This window comes from Salmo salar, chromosome ssa02, assembly GCF_905237065.1.
Source record: "Salmo salar chromosome ssa02, Ssal_v3.1, whole genome shotgun sequence".
In the NCBI taxonomy this organism is placed as follows: domain Eukaryota; kingdom Metazoa; phylum Chordata; class Actinopteri; order Salmoniformes; family Salmonidae; genus Salmo; species Salmo salar.
The window spans coordinates 26563973-26583856 of record NC_059443.1 but is presented as its reverse complement, the minus strand read 5'-3'; the positions used below and the strand labels follow the sequence as shown (position 1 = coordinate 26583856).

The 19884-nt window shown below is 41.4% G+C and overlaps 3 protein-coding genes across 3 annotated transcripts; 1 reads left to right on the top strand and 2 right to left on the bottom strand.

Annotated features, from left to right (window-relative positions):
• Positions 1-1301: 1301 nt before the first annotated feature.
• On the bottom strand, positions 1302-8935 carry ppox (protoporphyrinogen oxidase). The gene is given in 13 exon segments (NM_001173888.1): positions 1302-2450; positions 2606-2648; positions 3650-3799; positions 4851-4964; positions 5081-5199; positions 5344-5404; positions 5552-5745; positions 6131-6275; positions 6366-6498; positions 6645-6760; positions 6838-6972; positions 7142-7247; positions 8879-8935. Coding segments are annotated over 12 exon segments (1431 nt in total). The 5' UTR covers positions 7229-7247; positions 8879-8935; the 3' UTR covers positions 1302-2316.
• Positions 8936-9145: 210 nt separating this feature from the next.
• zmp:0000000951 (uncharacterized) lies at positions 9146-12666 on the bottom strand. The gene is made up of 3 exons (XM_014157378.2): positions 12496-12666; positions 10671-11556; positions 9146-10429 (listed from the first exon to the last, which is right to left on the bottom strand). Exons 2-3 carry the CDS (start codon positions 11537-11539, stop codon positions 9619-9621), a joined length of 1680 nt encoding a protein of 559 aa, XP_014012853.1. The 5' UTR covers positions 11540-11556; positions 12496-12666; the 3' UTR covers positions 9146-9618.
• Positions 12667-13481: 815 nt separating this feature from the next.
• LOC106578597 (uroplakin-1a-like) lies at positions 13482-16897 on the top strand. The gene is made up of 8 exons (XM_014157594.2): positions 13482-13621; positions 14111-14199; positions 14474-14674; positions 14850-14924; positions 15058-15165; positions 15734-15910; positions 16205-16288; positions 16485-16897. Exons 2-8 carry the CDS (start codon positions 14152-14154, stop codon positions 16527-16529), a joined length of 738 nt encoding a protein of 245 aa, XP_014013069.1. The 5' UTR covers positions 13482-13621; positions 14111-14151; the 3' UTR covers positions 16530-16897.
• Positions 16898-19884: the final 2987 nt, after the last annotated feature.

Genomic DNA, 19884 nt, shown 5'->3' with positions numbered 1-19884 from the left:
TTATCAAAATGCATTATTACTGCTACAGGAAGAACACTCATTTCATTGTTGTTCAACAAAGTAGAATTGGAAGAATAATGACGAGTTCAATAAATACTGATTCATTGGGGCATCAGCATAGACATACCAAGTGTTCGCTGGCCGAGAGTACTTAGCACCTCAGAACGTAATTTGAGCACCGATTTTTATACATAGAATCTCGTGAAAAATGTCAGCATTCAGACGTCTACAGCACGCTGAACGATCGGATTGATCCACATTCAGTGCGATGTGATTGGCCTTGGCGAGAAGGATCAAAAGGTGAGAACTCAATAAAAAAAAAAACGAGGTCAAATCATGACGTCAGTGATTTTCACGTCGGAATGTCGGAGTTCTAGAAAGATGCCAGAGTTTCTGAAATGATTTTCCAAGTCGGAGCCCGTTTTGTTTTTGGAGGGGATCGGGGGGGGGGGGGGTTCACAATTGTCTTGAACGCACTGAAGTCGGAAGTCAGAGATTTTCAACTTCCCAATTGTTTATAATGCGGCATGCGTGCCGTCTGAAACCATTAAGTGCGCCTTGTCTGACTTTTAACGATAGTTCTTCAGCCTCTGCCGCTCTTTTGGCGGGGTGCTGGTGAAGCACGCCTCTTTTTCATGCAGTGCGCCAGAGCAGTTCTTCCACTGTAGGGAGAAATGGTATTGCATATTAATATATGTTAATTACATGCAAATAAACATTGCTTCGCTACCACACCCACAACGGGGGAAAAATAATGGTCTTGGATTCGCAGGTGGAGGACTTCTGTGAGGGGCCGCTGTTATGACTGAATTCGACCCAAAACCAACGAGGAAGTCTGCTCCAGTGTTGAGCGCGGTTGTATAAAACCAATTGGTATGTCAAGCAAAGCTCTAAACCGTGCCAGGCCGCTTTTAATTTCTATTCAGTTCGACTCGCCATAAGTTTAGCGTCTAAACTGTCCGTAAGAGAGCTTTAAGGAGAGGCAGCAGAGAGAAAAGCTCTCTCTCGCCTGCTTGCTCTCTCGTTTATGTGACTGACTTAAGGCCTCAAGTTGCTTTCTTATTTCATTCTGTGAAGTAGATCACAGAGGGAAGTGACTTGTGGCCTAAATCTGTCATCAGCTCACTGTTGTAAAGCTGTTTCTCTGCAGGATCTTTCCTCTGACCCTGGTTCTGGGCAGTAAAATATATTGATATTCACTGTCAGTTGAAAAGGACCTGAAGCAAGCCAAAAAATATCCCTTTTTTTTTTTTAACAGACACTTTGTCCTTCACTAAGACAGCCCATGACAGACAACAAGATGATAAAGCATCATATTTATTGCTCTGCAACATTCTTCAAATAATACAGTTTAATTTAATAAACTTGTATAAAAATACATTATCAAGCCATCCACTTGCCACTGTACGTACACGCTATAAATTAAAGTTTCCATTACTGTAATTAGATTCCAAATACATAATAGATCACCATATCGAGATCATCACATCAGTCTGTGCGGTTCTGTTACCACGGTGATGAAACATCAGCGCACATACTTTACCATAATATTAATAATAGATTTTTGTCTGCTATATTCACAGAGAGGATAGGGTAAAAAAATAGATGGCTGAGTAGGGAGAGTAGGGATATACACACCACTGATTATCACATCTTTAACATGTCTCCCACATCAAATATGCCTGTACATTCATGAAGGGGTGGTAATTTCTGTTAGCAAAAAGGCACCATAACTAAAAGATGAAATCTCATCCTGAATTTAAAATGTTACTCTACATTCTGAAAATTAAATCCTTGAAGTAAGCTTACGGGGACAGATCACCCAAAAACAGTTCAGATTGTGGTTCCCTTTTACATAGTGACTACATATAACTTCATCCAGCCCTTTAGTTCAAAAACAATATTTTATTAGAACGAGAACTGTTCTGTGGGTTACCTGTGATTTCCAGGCTAGTGGTGATGTCTCAGACAGAGTTTGTTTCTGATAGAATCATCTCTAGAGGTTTAAGCTGTACTTTGTCCAAATGAGATAGAAATGGAAAACTTCATAAATATGTTGCTTATAAATCAAGGATATTGCGTGACCTTTATTTAACTAGGCAAGTCAGTTAAGAACAAATTCTTATTTACAATGACGGCCAAACCCGGACGACGCTGGGCCAATTGTGCGCCGCCCTATGGGACTCCCAATCATGGCCGGTTGTGATACAGTTGTGTAAAAGCAAAAGTAAATGTAGAACGCAATGCGATGAGGAAAAAAAACAAGATCTCTTCACAATATAAGCTTATATCCATGGTTGGAACCTGAACGTCTGGTTAGACTTTTCCCACAAGGCCCTCTGCTGCCGTCCGTCCACTGAAGATGACATCATTGACCGAGACGCCGTCATAAGAGGACCCAGCCAGACTAAGGGGTAGATTGTGGTCTCTGATGTATTGTCTCATATTTTCTGTTAATAGAAAAACCAAGCCCAAATCAACAGATATGGTAGATAGGTATATTAAAAAACGACCCCCTCTTTTTCAATACAGGGCACAGAGACCAGAGATACCCAGCACAAAAGCAAAAGTCAAATCTATTAAATGAAGACTGTCCTCATCTTACCAAGTCGTTTCCAGTGTCCAAGGTAATATTGAGGAATGCAGTCCTAGAGGAGATAAATTACATATTAAGACAACAATTATATTAGCTATCCTGATCCCAGACCTGTATGAGCTAAAGCCGTCTCTTAACTATCATCGTAATGCCAAGGAGTTGGCTAAGCACATACAGACCTGGAACCAGCCTACAAATGGTTGAGGACATTAAAACTAAGAGTGACTGGACAGGAAAGCTGGCACTCAGATCACATTTATGGAAGATAGCACTGAATGATGAATCCATCCTGTCAACAAATTAAAAAAATAGGACATTTGTTCCCCTACAGTGTCAATTCGGAAGTGATTATCGCGTCTGCTAGCTATACAGACCATTCATTCCAATTTAACTCTTTGTCTTGCTCAAAACTTCCTGCTATCTCTGCTGCCTGGTTGTTGGTTGACATGGGAGCGCAGAGAGATAACACAAATGGAAAAGGATTTGTTGGTGCTGATGAAATAAATGACAAGAACATCTGAGCATACAACAGGGGGAATGACTTGGTGCAAGGGAAACATCAGGATTTGAGCTAGAATCAGATGCAGCACTATGAATACTGATGTAGCTGACTTGGGGTAGTGTGTGTCTGTGAAGATGTGTGTGTAGGAGTAGGGGAAGAGGATCTAACATCCCAGTGCCTCTCTCCATCCTGCCTATTTAGTTCCATAGAGGGAATGAGGGAGAAAGACCAATACAGAAACAGAGAGGAGCCATCTATCTGGTGAGATAGTGATCATCAACAGACGTGTTGATCTGTTTGCTCCAGGATTGCTCCCCTGGCACAGGGCTAAGTTATGACATAGTGGAGCTCAACTGAATACATTGTTGTTGGTTCAAATACTAACTGAATACAGGGCCCAATGAGGACCTCTGGTGACACATAGTGGTTAATGAATGAAATTGAACAAGAACGGCCTTTGATTAAAGTCTCTTGAAACACACACACACACACACACACACACACACACACACACACACACACACACACACACACACACACACACGTCTTACCTTGAGTAGTGCAACGATGCTCCAGATAGGTGGTGTGGTAACGCCCAGGTGTGATGTCACGGCCTGGGTGGCCCTATCCAGGAGGAGCTGCTCAGTCACTTCATCTGGATTTCCAAACACTTCCTGGAACCAGGCCCCGCCCATCATCACCTAGGGAACACAGACAGTACACACACAGCGGATTCAAATCATCAAAGCTTGATGATTAGTTGGTTATTTTAATCAGCTAGGGCAAAAACCAAAGCGTACACCCAGGGGAGGCTCTGGGACTGGGTTTGGGAAACCCTGATTTAGAGAACTGCGTCTGCCTGCCTGCCAGACAGCTTAATATTAAATGAATCATCAAACATCCTTTGTCCTAAAGGACCTATAAGACCATCACTGAAGAAATGGAACTACATTCCACAACATCCTTGTTCAGGGCTACTGAGTTGTAGTCCCACGGATGGCTGCACCATATTTGCCTTGGCCAGCAGCTTGTCTGTTTGCATAAACTAACGTGTCTAGAGAAACAGGCATCTGCCCAGTAAACAAATAATGTCTTAAGAATGCGAGGAGGAACATCAATAATGGAGTGACATTTGTTGTAGAAGTCAAGTCACATGGCACCAGAGGCTATATGCAGTTAGTTACAGTGAGGGAAAAAAGTATTTGATCCCCTGCTGATTTTGTACGTTTGCCCACAGACAAAGAAATGAACAGCCTATAATTTTAATGGTAGGTTTATTTGAACAGTGAGAGACAGAATAACAACAAAAAAATCCAGAAAAACGCATGTCAAAAATGTTATAAATTGATTTGCATTTTAATGAGGGAAATAAGTATTCAGCAGGGGATCAGCAGGGGATCAAATACTTTTTCCCCTCACTGTATACAGTATGTCTTCCACACCAGGGTATTCCAAACCTCCCTCCACAACCTCCCTGTGACATGACCCCATAAGCCTGGCTTGGGCTGGACTGTGTAATGGACTTTGGGATCTGTCATCCTCACGTCTAAAGCATGAATCATTTACGCTGAGCGTAATCCTGTATATCTTGATGGGTTCCACTGTGGTTTATACATGGTGGGTTGGTCCCTGCCATGCTGTGCATTATTAAAATAGGAAAGTATTCTTGCACGGCCTATAACACACACATTATGTAATTGTTTGTGTATGAGAGAGAGAATATAGTACATATACACATAATATATCTCTTACTGTTAGTCTGGTGGTGGGTCCTACAGTGCGGTTGTGCTGGGGGAAGGGCACAGAGTCATAGACCACCCCTAGGAGACCTCTGTCTTCTGAGGATGGCACCAGGTGGCCAAAGCCCTGAGGCCTCACAGACAACACTCACATTAGATACACACACATTCTGAAACACACCCATACAAAATAACAGAGAATCTTCCAAAACAAATTCCTTCATTCTCATTGAGTGTTCTCACCGTGACAGGCAGGACGGAACCCTCGTACTCCAGGTTTACCACGGCAACGGTCACTGTGGCGATCTCCAGTAGCTGCTGTGACAGGGGCTGTGCAGCAGAGGGCAGTGCTGAGGCCAGAGCTAAAACAACACACGCACAACTGAAGACCAACACCACACAGGCTTCCAGGTCCACAGGCAGAACGACAGGGACTGAATTTAGAATCACTGTTTGAACTTAAAAGATGTAGGTTCAGAGGTCAAGTTTAGTAAAAGTTAATTTACCTTTTGCGGGTAGAGCAGAAATGATATGATCAGCTTTGATGGTGCCGTCCTCCAGTTGAATCTATGTTCAAAAATCAATTCCACAGACATCAGTTGATTCATTTACTCAATTTAATAAACAACTTAAAAATGCATATACCACCACAACTCCAGTGCAATGGCAGTACACATACATGTGTCTCAACCCCCAGGTCTCCAGCAGTCTCACCTCCCAGCCGGTGCCATTAGTACTTAGCCCCGTCACAGGGGTGTCTCTGTGCACCTCTACACATCCCCCATTCCTCATCCTCTCCTCCAGGGCTTCTGGAAGGTTCTGTAAGCCCCTCTTCAGTGACCACTGGGCCCAGTTCTCCTGAGCGGCCCTCTTGGCCAGGGTAGAGGGGGGTACGTCTGGTCCAGGGCCTGGGGGGACAGTCACACTTGTTATTATTAATTGTTATTATTATTGCCTATTTATTGCATTTACCTCCCTTACCTCACCTTATTTGCTCACATTGTATATAGACTTATTTTTCTACTGTATTATTGACTGTATGTTTGTTTTACTCCATGTGTAACTCTGTGTTGTTATATGTGTCGAACTGCTTTGCTTTATCTTGGCCAGGTCGCAGTTGTAAATGAGAAGTTGTTCTCAACTTGCCTACCTGGTTAAATAAAGGTGAAATAAATTAATAAAAATAAATATCATCTACTCATTTAGACAGGTCAGCAATATGACCGTTATGGGGACATTCAAGACTCTCAGAATTCCTATGTAGCTTTGGTGTGGTGGCGGACTCTCTCTCACCTGAGCCCAGCAACAACCCCAGTACGATGGAACCTCTGGCCTTCTCTGCGTTGTAGAGTGGCGGGAGACAAGAGCGCACACTCAGCTTCCTGCAGTCCCCTGCAAACACTCCCCTGCACAGGCTGTCGATGGCAATGTCTGCAAGCTGCAGAGAGAAGAGGAGCATACTGTCACTCTGAACTGATGTGGAAGTTGTGTGGACATCATTTAGGGTCTGTTTTTAATGCCATCTCACCTCAGTGCCCAGCCTTCTCGACACGAAGGAATGAACAGACTCATCCTCCTCCTTTCCTCTGCTGATCAGTATCTCCTTCAGTACGCTCTGGATCAGAGGACGAGAGAACGGAGGGACTGTACGCACTACTCCACTGGATAGAGGGAGAGAGAGACAGAGGGTGACTTGGATAGACAGACTACCTACAGTTGATTGATTTCACCATGTTGTGAACGCATGAACATAGCTGTTTGGGTCTAACGTGGTACTATTTTATCACTCATCCTTCCCCCCCCTTACCCTAAGCCAGAAGGCATCTTGTGTAGCTGGCCTCCCACGTAGAGGTAACGGTTCTTAGAGGCCACGTGATCATAGGTGACTGGGAGGACCTCGCTCTCCAGCCCCAACTCTTCCACCTGTAGAAAACAGACTTCGATTTTTACCTACTCTCTCTCTCTCACACACTCACACACACACACTTTATAGTGCCTACCATGTTGAGTGTGTTTCGTCCCACGGCTCCTGCAGGTCGTATCCCTCTGGGTCCATGTTCAAACACAGCTCCATCCTCCCTACGAGTTGAGCTTAGCCAGCCTCCGAACCGTCCATCCCCCTCCAGCAGCACTATCTACACAGACAGACAGGGAGAGATATTAATCTACAGTTGTACCTGTGCAGGGCCTTGTGGGCATCTCATAATAGTGTAATAACAGCTTAATTACAGTATGTTTGGCCTTTCAGTAGAGCTGTAGCCTACCTGCAGCATATGTGGAGATAGTTGTGGTAATGATATTTACCTTGGAGACCTGGGGGCTCTTGCTGAGGTGGAAGCAGGCTGACAAGCCCCCGATCCCCCCTCCCAGGACAGCCACCGTCTTCTGCATTCAACCCTAGGATGCCCAGCTGTGTGCAATGGGACAGAACAGGGCTGTAGTGTCTATTCTGTACCACACAAATCCCTCAAGCATCAATGTGTAAATGGCATTAAGAGCAACTGAGCAAGCCAAGTAATGTTAGTAGAAACTTCAGTGAAGTGACCAAGCTTGGCTTTGGTTAACGTGGGGGGAAACAAGGACAGCTGCACACTGTCAGACCGGTAACTATCAAGAGGCCTGGCCAAGCCTATTTGACCCCATGATGAAGTGTTTTTGAAGATGAGCTTCCCCATAGGGTGATGCAGTGACAAGGGTTTGTGGAATTCAGCTATGACTACATCGATTCGCTCAAGGTCAATACTTCAAAAATTGTAATAGTTAAACACTTACCTTGTACCTATGTTTGTGCTCTGTAGTTCTGTGCCTGTTTGCTGAAAGCCATACTTTTTAATAAAACGTTCATCAAATACAACCACCAACCGTTTCCTAATTTCTGTTGCTCTAAAATGGTATGTCATGTGCCAATTGAATCTCAGATTAGGCAGGGTAATGTACGTTTTAGAGCAATCTTTGAACAATAGAAAATGTGGAAATGGTCAGTGGTTGTATTTGACAAACGTTTTGTTAAAAAGTATGGACAAAGGCACGCAACTACAGAGGACAAACATAGGTACAAGGTAAGTGTTTCATAATATACATTTTTGGGCGAATCGACGTAGTCAGAGACTGACTTCCACAAAGCCTGGTCCCTGCTCAACTCCGTTGGTGGAGTTAATCCGAAACTTCCTTCACCACGAGTTGAGTTTAGTTAGCTACAAGGGCCCGTTACTAAAACAATATGACGGTGTCTCTCACTCATCAAACAGATGACTGACAGAGAGTTGGAGCCTATGTCTCCCACTAATCTGAGTGGAGAAGGAGGGTTGGGTCTGGGTGGTGGCCCCTGATAAGATGACATAATGACAGCCACTTTTAATCTGCTGTCTGGAGACTCAGAGACACAAGAGAAATGTACTATTGAAATAAATACTTTCTTGTACAGTCAGTGACAGTTTTCACTCGGAAACAGTTGAGCATATGTCTAGCAGTAGCTGGATACAGCAATAGCCTAAACACAGCTAGCTTGAAGATTAGCTTTTTATTGTGAACACATCATTTTTTACTTTAGTTTATTTGGTAAATATTTTTTTTAACGCTTCTTGAACTGCACTTGGTTAAGGGCTTGTAAGTATGCATTTCACGGTAAGGTCTAGACTTGTATTCGGCGTATGTGACAAAGTTTGATTTGATTTGCTAGCTAGCTATCTAGTTTGATAAGTAAGGCCAGTGAACGTGCAAAGGCATGATGCCAAATTACGCTAGGGGCCAAAGGCAGTCATTCGGTTGTGTGCAGTTTTACTGTAAATGACAATACACCGGTATCATATCCAATTGAACAAAGTAACGTTAGTTGTTTTGAAGGAGTCTTCGCTCACAACACCTGTTGTCAGGTGTTATCCAATGCATTCAAAAGAACCGCAAACGCTGTTAGCCGGTTAGCAAGCAACACAACTGGGGAAAAGTGTAGCATACGTTGCAAAGGAAGGCACAACTTCACGAGAGGTAAACTGACATGTCGATGTGCTTATTGGAATAAATGTAGAAATGTCTAGAATTTACCTTTTACGGTCTAAAGTTGGAGTCACGACTCATACGAACCTCCGTGACATAACGTTGATGACAGAGGACTTCGTCGCTGCTTTGAACAACCAATTACAATCACCGATTTCCTCTTTTTTGCTGGAAATCCTTTGCTTGTTCTTTCTGTTTTCTGTATGGTTGCCATCTAGTGTACGGGAAAGCATTTACAACATGGCTGCTTTCTTTTATTGCTATGTGGAGTTCATAACCATTCAAAAATACAATGACTCATTTGCATACCGGTAATTGTATTTCATGTGTTTATTTTTATTTGCTTAAAATCACAATGACCCATAACTTCATAAACTGGATACAACTTTACCATACAATGATTATTTGTACATTTGTATTGTATTTGTGAGACATTCTACTGCACTGTTGGAGATAGCAAAACACTTATGTTACTGCACCTGCCATAACACCTGCAAATCTTGTAAGTAAACATTTCACTGTAAGGTCTTCACCTGTTGTATTCGGCACATGTGATAAATACAATTTGATTCGATTTGAAATCTGTGTACGCTACCAATAAACTTAGATTTTATGTAGATTTTAATATAGAACATGGACCCAGTCATTCAGATTATCCAGAGCCTCTGACGTCTCACATCATGGCTTTGATACAACAGGAGACAGACACAAATAATGTATCTAGCTATCTAGCTAGTTAATTAAAGGTTAAACAAAACAAAACAAATACAGTTTGTTGAAATGACATGTCACTGAAGCTTGCAAGGGTCTGCCTGGTCCTTTCCCCCCCACACCTCTGATTCCAAAAGTTCTACAACATAATGAACAAGGGCAGCCTTTCTGTGGGAAGCCAATGCACTACACAACAGCTCCTGCAGCCTGGGGAAGTCCAGCTCCCCTGGGTGGAGAGCTGACACCAGGAAAGTGGTATGTTTGAGGCCTAGTCGACCTAGGGCCTCCTCACTCCACCTTCTAACCTCTTCAACAGCCCCTTCCCCCATTAGGTCAGCCTTGGAGAGGACCAGGAAGCACATCCTCCCCTGAGCTGACAGACTCTGCAGCAGCTGGACACAGACCTGGCTAAGCCTGAGAGGTGAGACCAGGATATAGACATCACATAGTGGGTGCAGAGGAGTCAGCGACATCGGAGGGAATGGAGATGGAGGTTGCGGAGAAGATGAAAGAGCCTTCTGATCTGTCTTGGTCGACGAGGGAGCCAGATCCCCCACCCTGCCCATGCCTGGTAGATCCCATAGCCAGACATTAGGCAGCTCAGGGTGTGGGAACCCCAGAGCCTCCATGGTGGTTTCAGTGACTCCAGTGGGAGACGCCCTCTCGTCCTGGTTCTTCAAGCCCAGGAGGGAGTTGACTAGGCTGGAGCTGCCGCAACCCGTCTGCCCCAGGACCCCCAGGTCCAATCGGAGGTGCTCCAAGGCCGTGAGGGCGGAGAGAAGTCTGGATGGGGGGTTTGTCAGATCTCTGGACTGGAACAGGTGTCCATTCCGATCAATGTCCCCCGGACGCAGCTTATCCATTCTCAGACCAGCTGACAGCAGAGACCTGCAGGGAAGGATACGAGCAAAAGGATGCAATGATACAACGAAGTGTGATTTGGGTTAAAAAAAATCCATATCACATGATATTACAAATTAATGGTTTGTTTTACATTATCTCCTCAAGGCACAAACTTCATTATTTACTCTGAATCTGGAAAATTGCCTTGTAGTTTCATTAATATGAGTTATCTGTACACACACTGTTTGCACAATTAACCATAACATGAGACTAAACACACACTCACTGTTCGTCATTCCTCAGCAGTTTTGGAACTCTGTTTTCTCTGAAAACATCCACCATGAACTGACAGAAGGCTTTCTTTCTCAGCTCAGGCAGAGCTGTAGTCATGGTCGCTCCAATCTCCCTTAACTCTAGTAATGTTTGCTTCACATCCTCTGGGACCTCAGCTTCTCCAGCTGTGGCTGCCAGCCTCTTTCTCTCAATCTCCATCTGACGGGCTCTCATTCTCTCCCAGGCACAGGTCTTACAGGGTCCTGTGAGCTTCTCCTGGATCAGGTCCCACTCCTGTTCAGCTCTGACTAAGAACAGCGGTTGGTCCCTGTCACGGAGCTCCATGATAGGCCCTGGGAGGTTGTCCTGGTGCTGCACTGAGGTGAGGACCACCAACACATCGAAGTGTTCAATAGGGTGGTTTTGGCCATCGAGGCTTGGAATTGTCCAAATCCGAATGTTGGGGATTTTAGGGTGCAGGACCATTAGTGAGTTGGGGACGATCGGTTGGTTGTCAGTGGGAGGGTCATCTCTCTTATTGTCGTCCTGCTCACTTTCCTTAACCTGTCCTTTTTCTTCTCTCTCAAACACTTTAGTTAGAGTCCCCGAAATCTCAATTTCATCATCATCACTAGCTTCCTCATCCTCACTTTTCTCCTCCTCCTCCTCCTGCTCCTCCTCATTTCCTAACCCACACAGTGCTCTGGCCAGCTGACTGTTGGCCTCCTGGGTTCCCCCAGTAACAGCCACATCTAAAGGGAAGTGGTCATACAGTTCCAACGCTGCCACCAGCGTGCCTTCCAGTCCCGTCGCCCGTGGAGACGATCGCCATGGTGCCAGCAGCAGCTCCACCATTTCTTCCCTCAGTTTCCCAGTCATCATGAGCTCAGTTCATCTCCCTGAGAAAAAACAAATGAGTATAAAGGTATTTGTCACAATTATGTGCTCCTAAGACTTGATATTGTACAAGATGCTCTTGTTACAAAACCAATAACTAGCCTACGAATATTTTTGCACTCTCTTTGTCTAGGGGTCCTATGCTCTTGACCTCTTGGTCGGCCAGTCCAAGCTTATTATATATTTTTTCAGTTGGTGACTAAACATAAATATGTACAAAAAGGAAAAATACCAAAGGCATGCCCAAACTAAAGGTAAAAAATAAATGAAAGGCCTCATGGCCACCAAACAAAACCCGCAGCCTTTAAGGCTTGCTAGCTGGGAAACTGACTGACGATCACCTTCTTCATATTATTCTTCTTCTTCTTCAATGAGGTTTAACGGCGGTTTGCATCCATAATGTGTTGCATTACCACCACCATAAACTATCAAAATGAAGAAAGTCGCACACTCCATATATAAACTCCCAGCATCTTAATGGGTATTTACCAACGTTTCGGCATCACTGTGCCTTCCTTAGTCAACAGCTCCACACAAACTTTTTTTCTGGGTGTGCGCCAGCTCATGTTTTTTAATCTAGCATTACCACCACCAACAAACTTTTTTGGCGGTTGGCATCCAACTTTATGTTCCATTCCTGACACCTACTGAACTGACGATCACCTTTACTGACAGCACCTGCTTATCATCCAGGCTCAGCACCTGCTGCCTCCTGGGGGAATGGAGTTTGGAAGTGTATCCATCCTGTCAATGTGTTGCATAACTGTGTGCTTACACTACACTACCTACTACATAACACTATGGAGAAAGAAATAATCAGATTTGAGGGTAGCACTTTACATTACAGCACTTTATCCCGTCTACTGTAATGTAAAGAGATACTGATTTAGTTGGACGGAGGATGGAGAATACTTAAGCATAAATAATGACAGACTACTTACCTGGCAGAGATAAAAGAAAAATTATATGCAGACTTGATTTTAAGGCTAATATCACTAGAGTGGTTTTTCCTCTTGTATCGAGTAATCCTTCTCTTCTGGAGGTTTGCCGAGGTAGTAAGTTCTTTAGGAATAACATCTGAACCCCATTCACTTCACTGTTGACCAAGTCAGTCACATGCTGCATCGTAAATACACCACAGAACCTGCTTCCAGGATGTAGATTTTTTTCAGGTGGAACAAGGTGTGTGTGTAGTCTGGCTGGCCACGACCCACGGGACAACACAGCGAGCGAGAGGCTGGTGTTAGCAAGACTATGGTGTGTGAATACAGAGAGACAAACTGGTGACTTATTGGAAAACACAAGAACTGTCTAATTTTACGACATGAATATTACTTCATATGAAACATGGAAAAAAAATATGACAAGAATATTACTTGGTATGAAACAAGATTAAATTTGTTGTTTGATATTCAGATCATAATTATTACATTACAATTACAAATGCCACTTATTTTACTGTACATTTAAGACAATAACCTACGAGTTTCTTCATAGGCCAAATGTAATGTAGAGCCAAACAAAAGCATTATTATGACTGTGTGCAATGAAATTACTTTGTAGAGGTTTTTAATCATCCATTCACGAGAAACACCATTCTCAACAATGTAGCCTACTAACCTAATAAAATGGTCCTGTATCCTGTTTGAGTGTGAACAGCTAAGAAGAACAATGGCACTTCTCCCCAGCAGATGTCATCATTGCTTCTCATCTCAACCTACTAATAGTAACGCCACTCAGTCAACTGGAATAGTGTATTATTGGGCTATGTCAAATAGGCCTGTTGACAATAAATTCAATGTTGGAAACCCCCCAATTAGTCAATATACAGTACACACATACAAAACAATGAAGATGCATGTAAACATACTGTACAAAGATTTGTATAAATTCTATTTTTTAGGAACTTGGGATCAAGACATGTGCAGAAATGCCCCATGACGTCATGGAAGTAGACTACATTTAACAGCAAGCTGTGACAGGTGCTGAGCACAGCAGGTGCAACAGAAGGACAGGCGTTTGGTCAACAGAAGAAGATGCTCAGGGCCTGACATCACTGCAGGGGAGGTAATGTTTGTTGTGTGTAAAAATAGATGATGTGATGATTGCTCTAACTCTAACAGTCTTTAAACCTGCTAATTTAAGAGACTGCTGTAACATAAAAAGATCAAGAATGGTTAAATACCGGTTGCTATAGGTGTAACATTCTACAGCCTAGGGGTAGACTGAGGATTGATGGCTTCATGCAGAACTGCTCACTTTCTGTCTGGGCCAGATGTAGTCTAGGTTTATCATGAATCCATTTCTGTTGTCATATGTTGTAGTCAATATCTCAGTGTTTCCATTCAAAAGGACCACAATGCAATCTCTTGCTGAGCCAGACTGGTTGGACCACTTCTGTTGCTGCTAGTATGAATAAGATCAAGCCCCTTCCTGGACACGTTCCCATATCATCAATACATTACATCCAGCCAGACCCTACATTCTCTTGGATCTGTTAGGAACACTTGTACTTGGGTCTGTTATTTCTTCACTGTCTTCTTCTTCTCTGCTCAGGAGCAGTGGGTTTAGAAGAAGCTGACAGAAGGACTGCTACCATGGCTAATGGAAAGGGATTTCTCATCCTGGGGAATATATTTGGAGCTGTAAGAGTTGCACTTGATTTTATTCCTATAGTAGCTGTATTTTGAAAGCATTTGTTTAATCATATGTAATTATATGGTAGACAAATGGTGTGTAGATCTATGGTGTTGTCCTTAACATTAAAATCCAGAAGTGTACTACAGAACATTAGATTTCTGGTCCTTTTCAGCACTATACTGTACGGGTTATTGACACTTTCAATTGTAATGTAGGATCCTGTTATGTTTACAATTTGTTATAACAACTTTTAATATACATGTTATTACCTTATTATAGGCAGCAGGTCTTGCCCTTTGCGCTCTGGCCATCTGGGTTGCAGTAGAGCAATACAAACTCTACCCTATAGCTGGTGTGTCGGGGAAAGATGACATCTTTGCCGGGGCCTGGATCGCCATTTTCACAGGCTTTGCTTTCTTCTGCATATGTGTCTTTGGTATCTTGGCTGCTACGAAGAAGAGCCGTGCCTTAATGCTAACAGTAAGACTTTGATACTAAATTCATCCCAATCTATTTGGTCACCGAAGTTCTTCATTTGTTCATCTGAACACTGATTCAAAATATATAATTCAAGTGGAATATATGGTATGTCTATATCTCTTTCCCTGTTGTTCTTTTCAAGTAAAGGAAAATATTTATTTTGGGATTTTGACAGTATCTGATCCTGATGTTGATCATCTACATATTTGAGTGTGCCTCGTGTATCACTGCAGTCACCCACAGAGACTATGTGAGTACATGGGAAATGGGCAACTTGGGGTACCTTCAGATCTTCACATTGTTTGAACAGCACAATTCTAGAAACATCACTTTGAAACGTATTCTCCTGTTTTGTCTCATCCTCTCCTATGTGCTGTTTGTAGCTGGTTGGGAACAGTAATCTGGTGAAGAAGCAGATGCTGAAGTATTATGCAGCCGAAGGTGACTCTGGCAGTCGGATCACACTGACATGGAACAAAGTGATGAATGAGGTGACTGGTCACCAAATCAAAGGAATCTGTCATAGGATAATCTGACTAATCAGAGCCACACCACACATTCCAAACAGATGACTAGCACAAAGACCGACTCAACCTAGGTTATTGTGTGGAGTATCTGTTAGGGAAAGGTATCACATTCCACTAACACACACACACGCAGTCACACACTCACATGCACACACCCTTGGGAGTAGCAGATGAATTGTCAGCTCTGACATGACACAGCATGTCCCTCTCTCTCCATCATCAATGCCAGAGTCCCGATGTGTCTCTGCTGGTTGGACAGCCCCATAGTGTGGCAAAGACAAGGGATGGGATCAGTTTGCTTTACAGGGACAGAAACGACCTCTGCAGGCTATGTTGATGTAGCTAGGATAAAGAATGTAGAGCTGCACGTTCTACAAATACTTATACAGTAGCTCACTCCGTTTGAGTGAAGTGAGTTCAGTCAGTCAGTGGACAAACTGATGTTGTGACTAACTAAACTATTCCTGTTTGATTGAAGAATATTCCTCACCCATGTATTGTTTCTACAACATCCTCTCCTCCCCTATTTCAGGTGGAGTGTTGTGGAACGGATGGCCCAGTGGACTGGATACAGTACAACTCCACCTTCAGGGAGAAGTTTGGTACAGACTACCCCTGGCCCATCCACTGCTGCAAGAGGAAGAACAACTACCAGGTGGTGAATGTGAAGGCCTGCAAGAACGGCCAGAACACCACCATGTTCACTAAGGTGAGAAAATACATTCCCATTGCCTAACCCCAAAGACATTCTCTGGTTCTCTGATTCTCACTTGAAGGCTCAAGATTTAAGTAGCTCATAACCACAGATCTAGGATCTGATTATACAGTACCTGCCATGAATTATAACTGTACTGTAATAACAGTATGGAAAATATCTGACCCTGTACAGTATCAGTGGTTAGGGGTCATTTTTACCTCCCACTTGAAGTAAGCACATTGTTGCTTGTCCTTGAACCACCTTGGCACAGGCTATCCTGTTTATACCCTCTATCTTTCTATCCAGGGCTGCTTCAACCACATTGAGTCTGTGTTCAGTCTATATACATGGGCTATCAGCTGGTATGGTTTCGCTGTGCTAATGTTTATGGTGAGTTTTCAGTTGGTTTACTTAGGTTGGTAAATAGTTAAGTATTCAGTTGCAACAGTTTCATTACCCAAAAACGATTTATCGGACACTTTTGTATACTACACAACATACAGTAGAGACTTTATAAGATAAAGTCTAACAACACTTGCACTTTCTTGCTGTAAGTCTAACATTCCCTTGTCTTTATTTGATTCAGTTCTGTCTGTTGATCCTGGCCATGGGGCACTACCTGATGCTATGAGAAGTCTGGAGGTGATGTCTCGAACCATGTTTTATACTTTCTGCTGAAGCCACACCAACCCTCACTTCAGCAACTACCTCATTTCTTAAATAACAAATGACTGTGGGAATGATAACAAAAGTTTTCTGATATATAGAGAATGAACACTGTGTAGGGATGTTCCATCTTTTTAGGTAAATGGTCTCAAATTTGTATATTTTATGTTTATTTTTTTAATGGTTTATTGCACTGTAAATGCTAGATGAACAAATGGTGATTGGCCTGAGAATTGCAATGTCCTAACTGCTTTGGTAATGGGATAGATAGATAGATATAGTTCTTGTCATTAATTGTACAGTACCAGTCAAAAGTTGGGACACACCTACTCATTCCAGGGTGTTTATTTGTACTATTTTCTACATTGTAAAATAACAATGAAGACATCAAAACAATGAAATAACACATATGGAATCATGTATAAAAAAAACAACACTTTTTTGGTTACTACATGACTCCATATGTGTTATTTCATAGTTTTGATGTCTTCACTGTTATTCTACAATGTAGAAAATAGTACAAAATAAACAAAAACCCTTGAATGAGTACGTGTGTCCAAACTTTTGACTGGTACTGTAAGAGAAAATATATTAAAAACTTTCAAGAACATGATTTACATGGCTATTGTACATTTCAGATTTGTATACCCTGTTCTATTTCTTGATGAGTTGTGTTATATTATTAACAGAGATCAAAGCGATTCTTGAAAGTCAGGGCAATCCTTGTCTGGGAAGGGAAACGTAATTTCTATTGTTGTTTTTATTTGTTCATTATTTAACCTTTAAAGATTTAATTTAGGTGTAAATATGTTTTTTTTTTAATTTTCTAAATATTTTCAATATTATTCATTTCCATGTTGGAAATGGCCCTGTCCAGAGCAAACTCCCCCAAAAAGTGTCAAAGAAAAAACAAACAGGCAAAAATTTATTAATTAGGTTTTAGAGTCATAAAACAACTGAGGAAAAACTAAATTGCTGTTAAGTATACCACTTGAAGGTTGAAGAAAAATGTGCAAATTGTCAACTCCGTAAAACATCAACTCCATCAGATTTGACTAATGTCAACTATTCCAGAGTGCTGAAAGATCTGATAGAACAGTTATGTTTTTATTGGGGAATTTCTAATGAATTATTTTCCATTATTTAGAGAATGTTTGTATTGAACTTAAAAATATGTCTTTTTTAAGTATCTGTACTCCATTAGAGGCATTTCAACTCTGTCACTGATGGGTAACCCCCTTAAAAAATCAGTTTTTGTCAATATTTGGGAATAAATATTAATATGCTTAAACTGTTGAAGTATTTGCTGTGATATACCTAAGTGATAATTTTAATAACTGTTGTTTTATGTTCTGAATCTATATAGTGCAATAAATATAAAAAAGTTGGGAGATTTGTATTACATATTTGAATAATCTCATGTTAGAATGAAACAAGCAAGGCCTTTAAACAGTTGTTGGACAATACACGTAAAAATAACATGCCTTTTATGGTGTCTGACTGAGTTGACATGAATCCAGTTTATTGCATTTTCAAAAAAATTTACAAAAATGGTTGATCCTCTACAATATTTAAACAAATATATTATTTGTGAAAAAGAAGTTGAGATTGTTCCGTCTTTCAAGAATTTCTGAGCTACAGTGCCTTGCAGAAGTATTCAGACTCCTTGGATTTCTTCACTTTTTATTGTGCTATAAAATGTGATTAAAATGTATTTAATTGTCATTTTTTGTCAACAATCTACACAACATATTCTGTAATGTCAAAGTGGAAGAAAAAGTATACATATTTTTTAAGATGAACAAAATGTAAATAACAGCTCCCTGATTAAATACATGTTAGAAACACCTTTGGCATCAATTACAGCTGTAAGTCTTATTGGGTAAGTCTCTAAGAGCTTTGTACAAAACCTTGATTGTACAATACTTACACATTACTCTTTTAAAAATTATTCTAGCTCTGTCAAGTTGGTTGTTTATCATTGCTAAACAGCCCTTTTCAAGTCTTGCCCTAGACTTTCAAGCTGATTAAGTCAAAACTGTAACTAGGCCACTCAGAAACATTCAATGTCATCTTGGTAAGCAACTCCAGTGTATATATGGCTTTGTATTTTAGGTTATTGTCCTGCTGAAAGGTGAATTTGTCTCCCAGTGTCTGTTGGAAAGCAGACTGAATAAGGTTTTCCTCTATGATTTTGCCTGTGCTTAGCTATATTCTGTTTCTAAAAATAAAACAAATCCCTTGCCAATGACAAGCATACCCATAACATGATGAACCCACCACCATACTTGAACATATGAAGAAGAGTGGTACTTAGGATTTTCCCAAAACATAACTCTTTGTATTCAGGAGATCCTTATCGCAAACAGGATGCATTTTTTTGAATATTTGTATTCTGTATAGGCTTCCTTCTTTTCACTCTTTAATTTAGATTAGTATTGTGGAGTAACTACAATGTTGTTGATCCCTCCTCAGTTTTCTCCAGTCACAGCCATTAAAAACTCTAACTGTTTTAAAGTCACCATTGGCCTCATGGTGAAATCCCTGAGCAGTTTCCTTCCTCTTCGGCAACTGAGTTAGGAAGGACACCTCTATCTTTGTAGTGACTGAGTGTATTGATACATCATCCAAAGTGTAATTAAGAACTTTGTCTTTTTACCCATCTACCAAATCAGTGCCCTCCTTTGCGAGGCATTGGAAAACCTCCCTGGTCTTCGTGGTTGACTCTGTTTTAAATTCACTGCTTGACTGAGGGACCTTACAGATAATTGTATGTGTGGGGTACATGTTAAACACTATTATAGCACACAGAGTCCAAGCAATTTCTTTGACTTGTTTAGCAAATTTTTACACCTGAACTTATTTAGGCTTGCCATAACAAAGGGGGTGAATACTTATTGACTCAAGACATTTCAGCTTTTCATTTTTTATTCATTTGTAAACATTTCTAAAAACATAATTCATCTTTGACATTATGGGGTATTGTGTTTAGGCCAGTGACACAAAATCTCAATTTAATCCATTTTGATTTCACATCAAAATGTGGAAAAAGTCAAGGGGTGTGAATATTTTCTGAAGTCAGAGGAAGGGTAAATCATTCAAAAATCATGTCAAACCCTATTATTTCACACAGAATGAGTCCATATAACTTATGTGATTTGTTAAACCAAATTGTACTCCTGAAATCATTTAGGATTTCCTAAACAAAGATTCTGAATACTTACGCAACAACTACATTTTAGTTATGAATTTTGTATTCATCTTTAAAAGAATATAGAATTTTTCTTCCACTTTAACAGAGCATTTTGTGTAGATTTTTA

Excerpts from the sequence above, each read along its gene's own strand:
- zmp:0000000951 (XM_014157378.2), bottom strand. The coding sequence starts at position 11,539 with ATGATGACTGGGAAACTGAGGGAAGAAATGGTGGAGCTGCTGCTGGCA. Across the intron at positions 10,430-10,670 it reads CTGCTGAGGAATGACGAACA|GTCTCTGCTGTCAGCTGGTC; the intron begins GTGAGTGTGTGT and ends CCTTCCCTGCAG.
- LOC106578597 (XM_014157594.2), top strand. The coding sequence starts at position 14,152 with ATGGCTAATGGAAAGGGATTTCTCATCCTGGGGAATATATTTGGAGCT. Across the intron at positions 14,200-14,473 it reads TGGGGAATATATTTGGAGCT|GCAGCAGGTCTTGCCCTTTG; the intron begins GTAAGAGTTGCA and ends ACCTTATTATAG. Across the intron at positions 14,925-15,057 it reads CAGTCACCCACAGAGACTAT|CTGGTTGGGAACAGTAATCT; the intron begins GTGAGTACATGG and ends TGCTGTTTGTAG.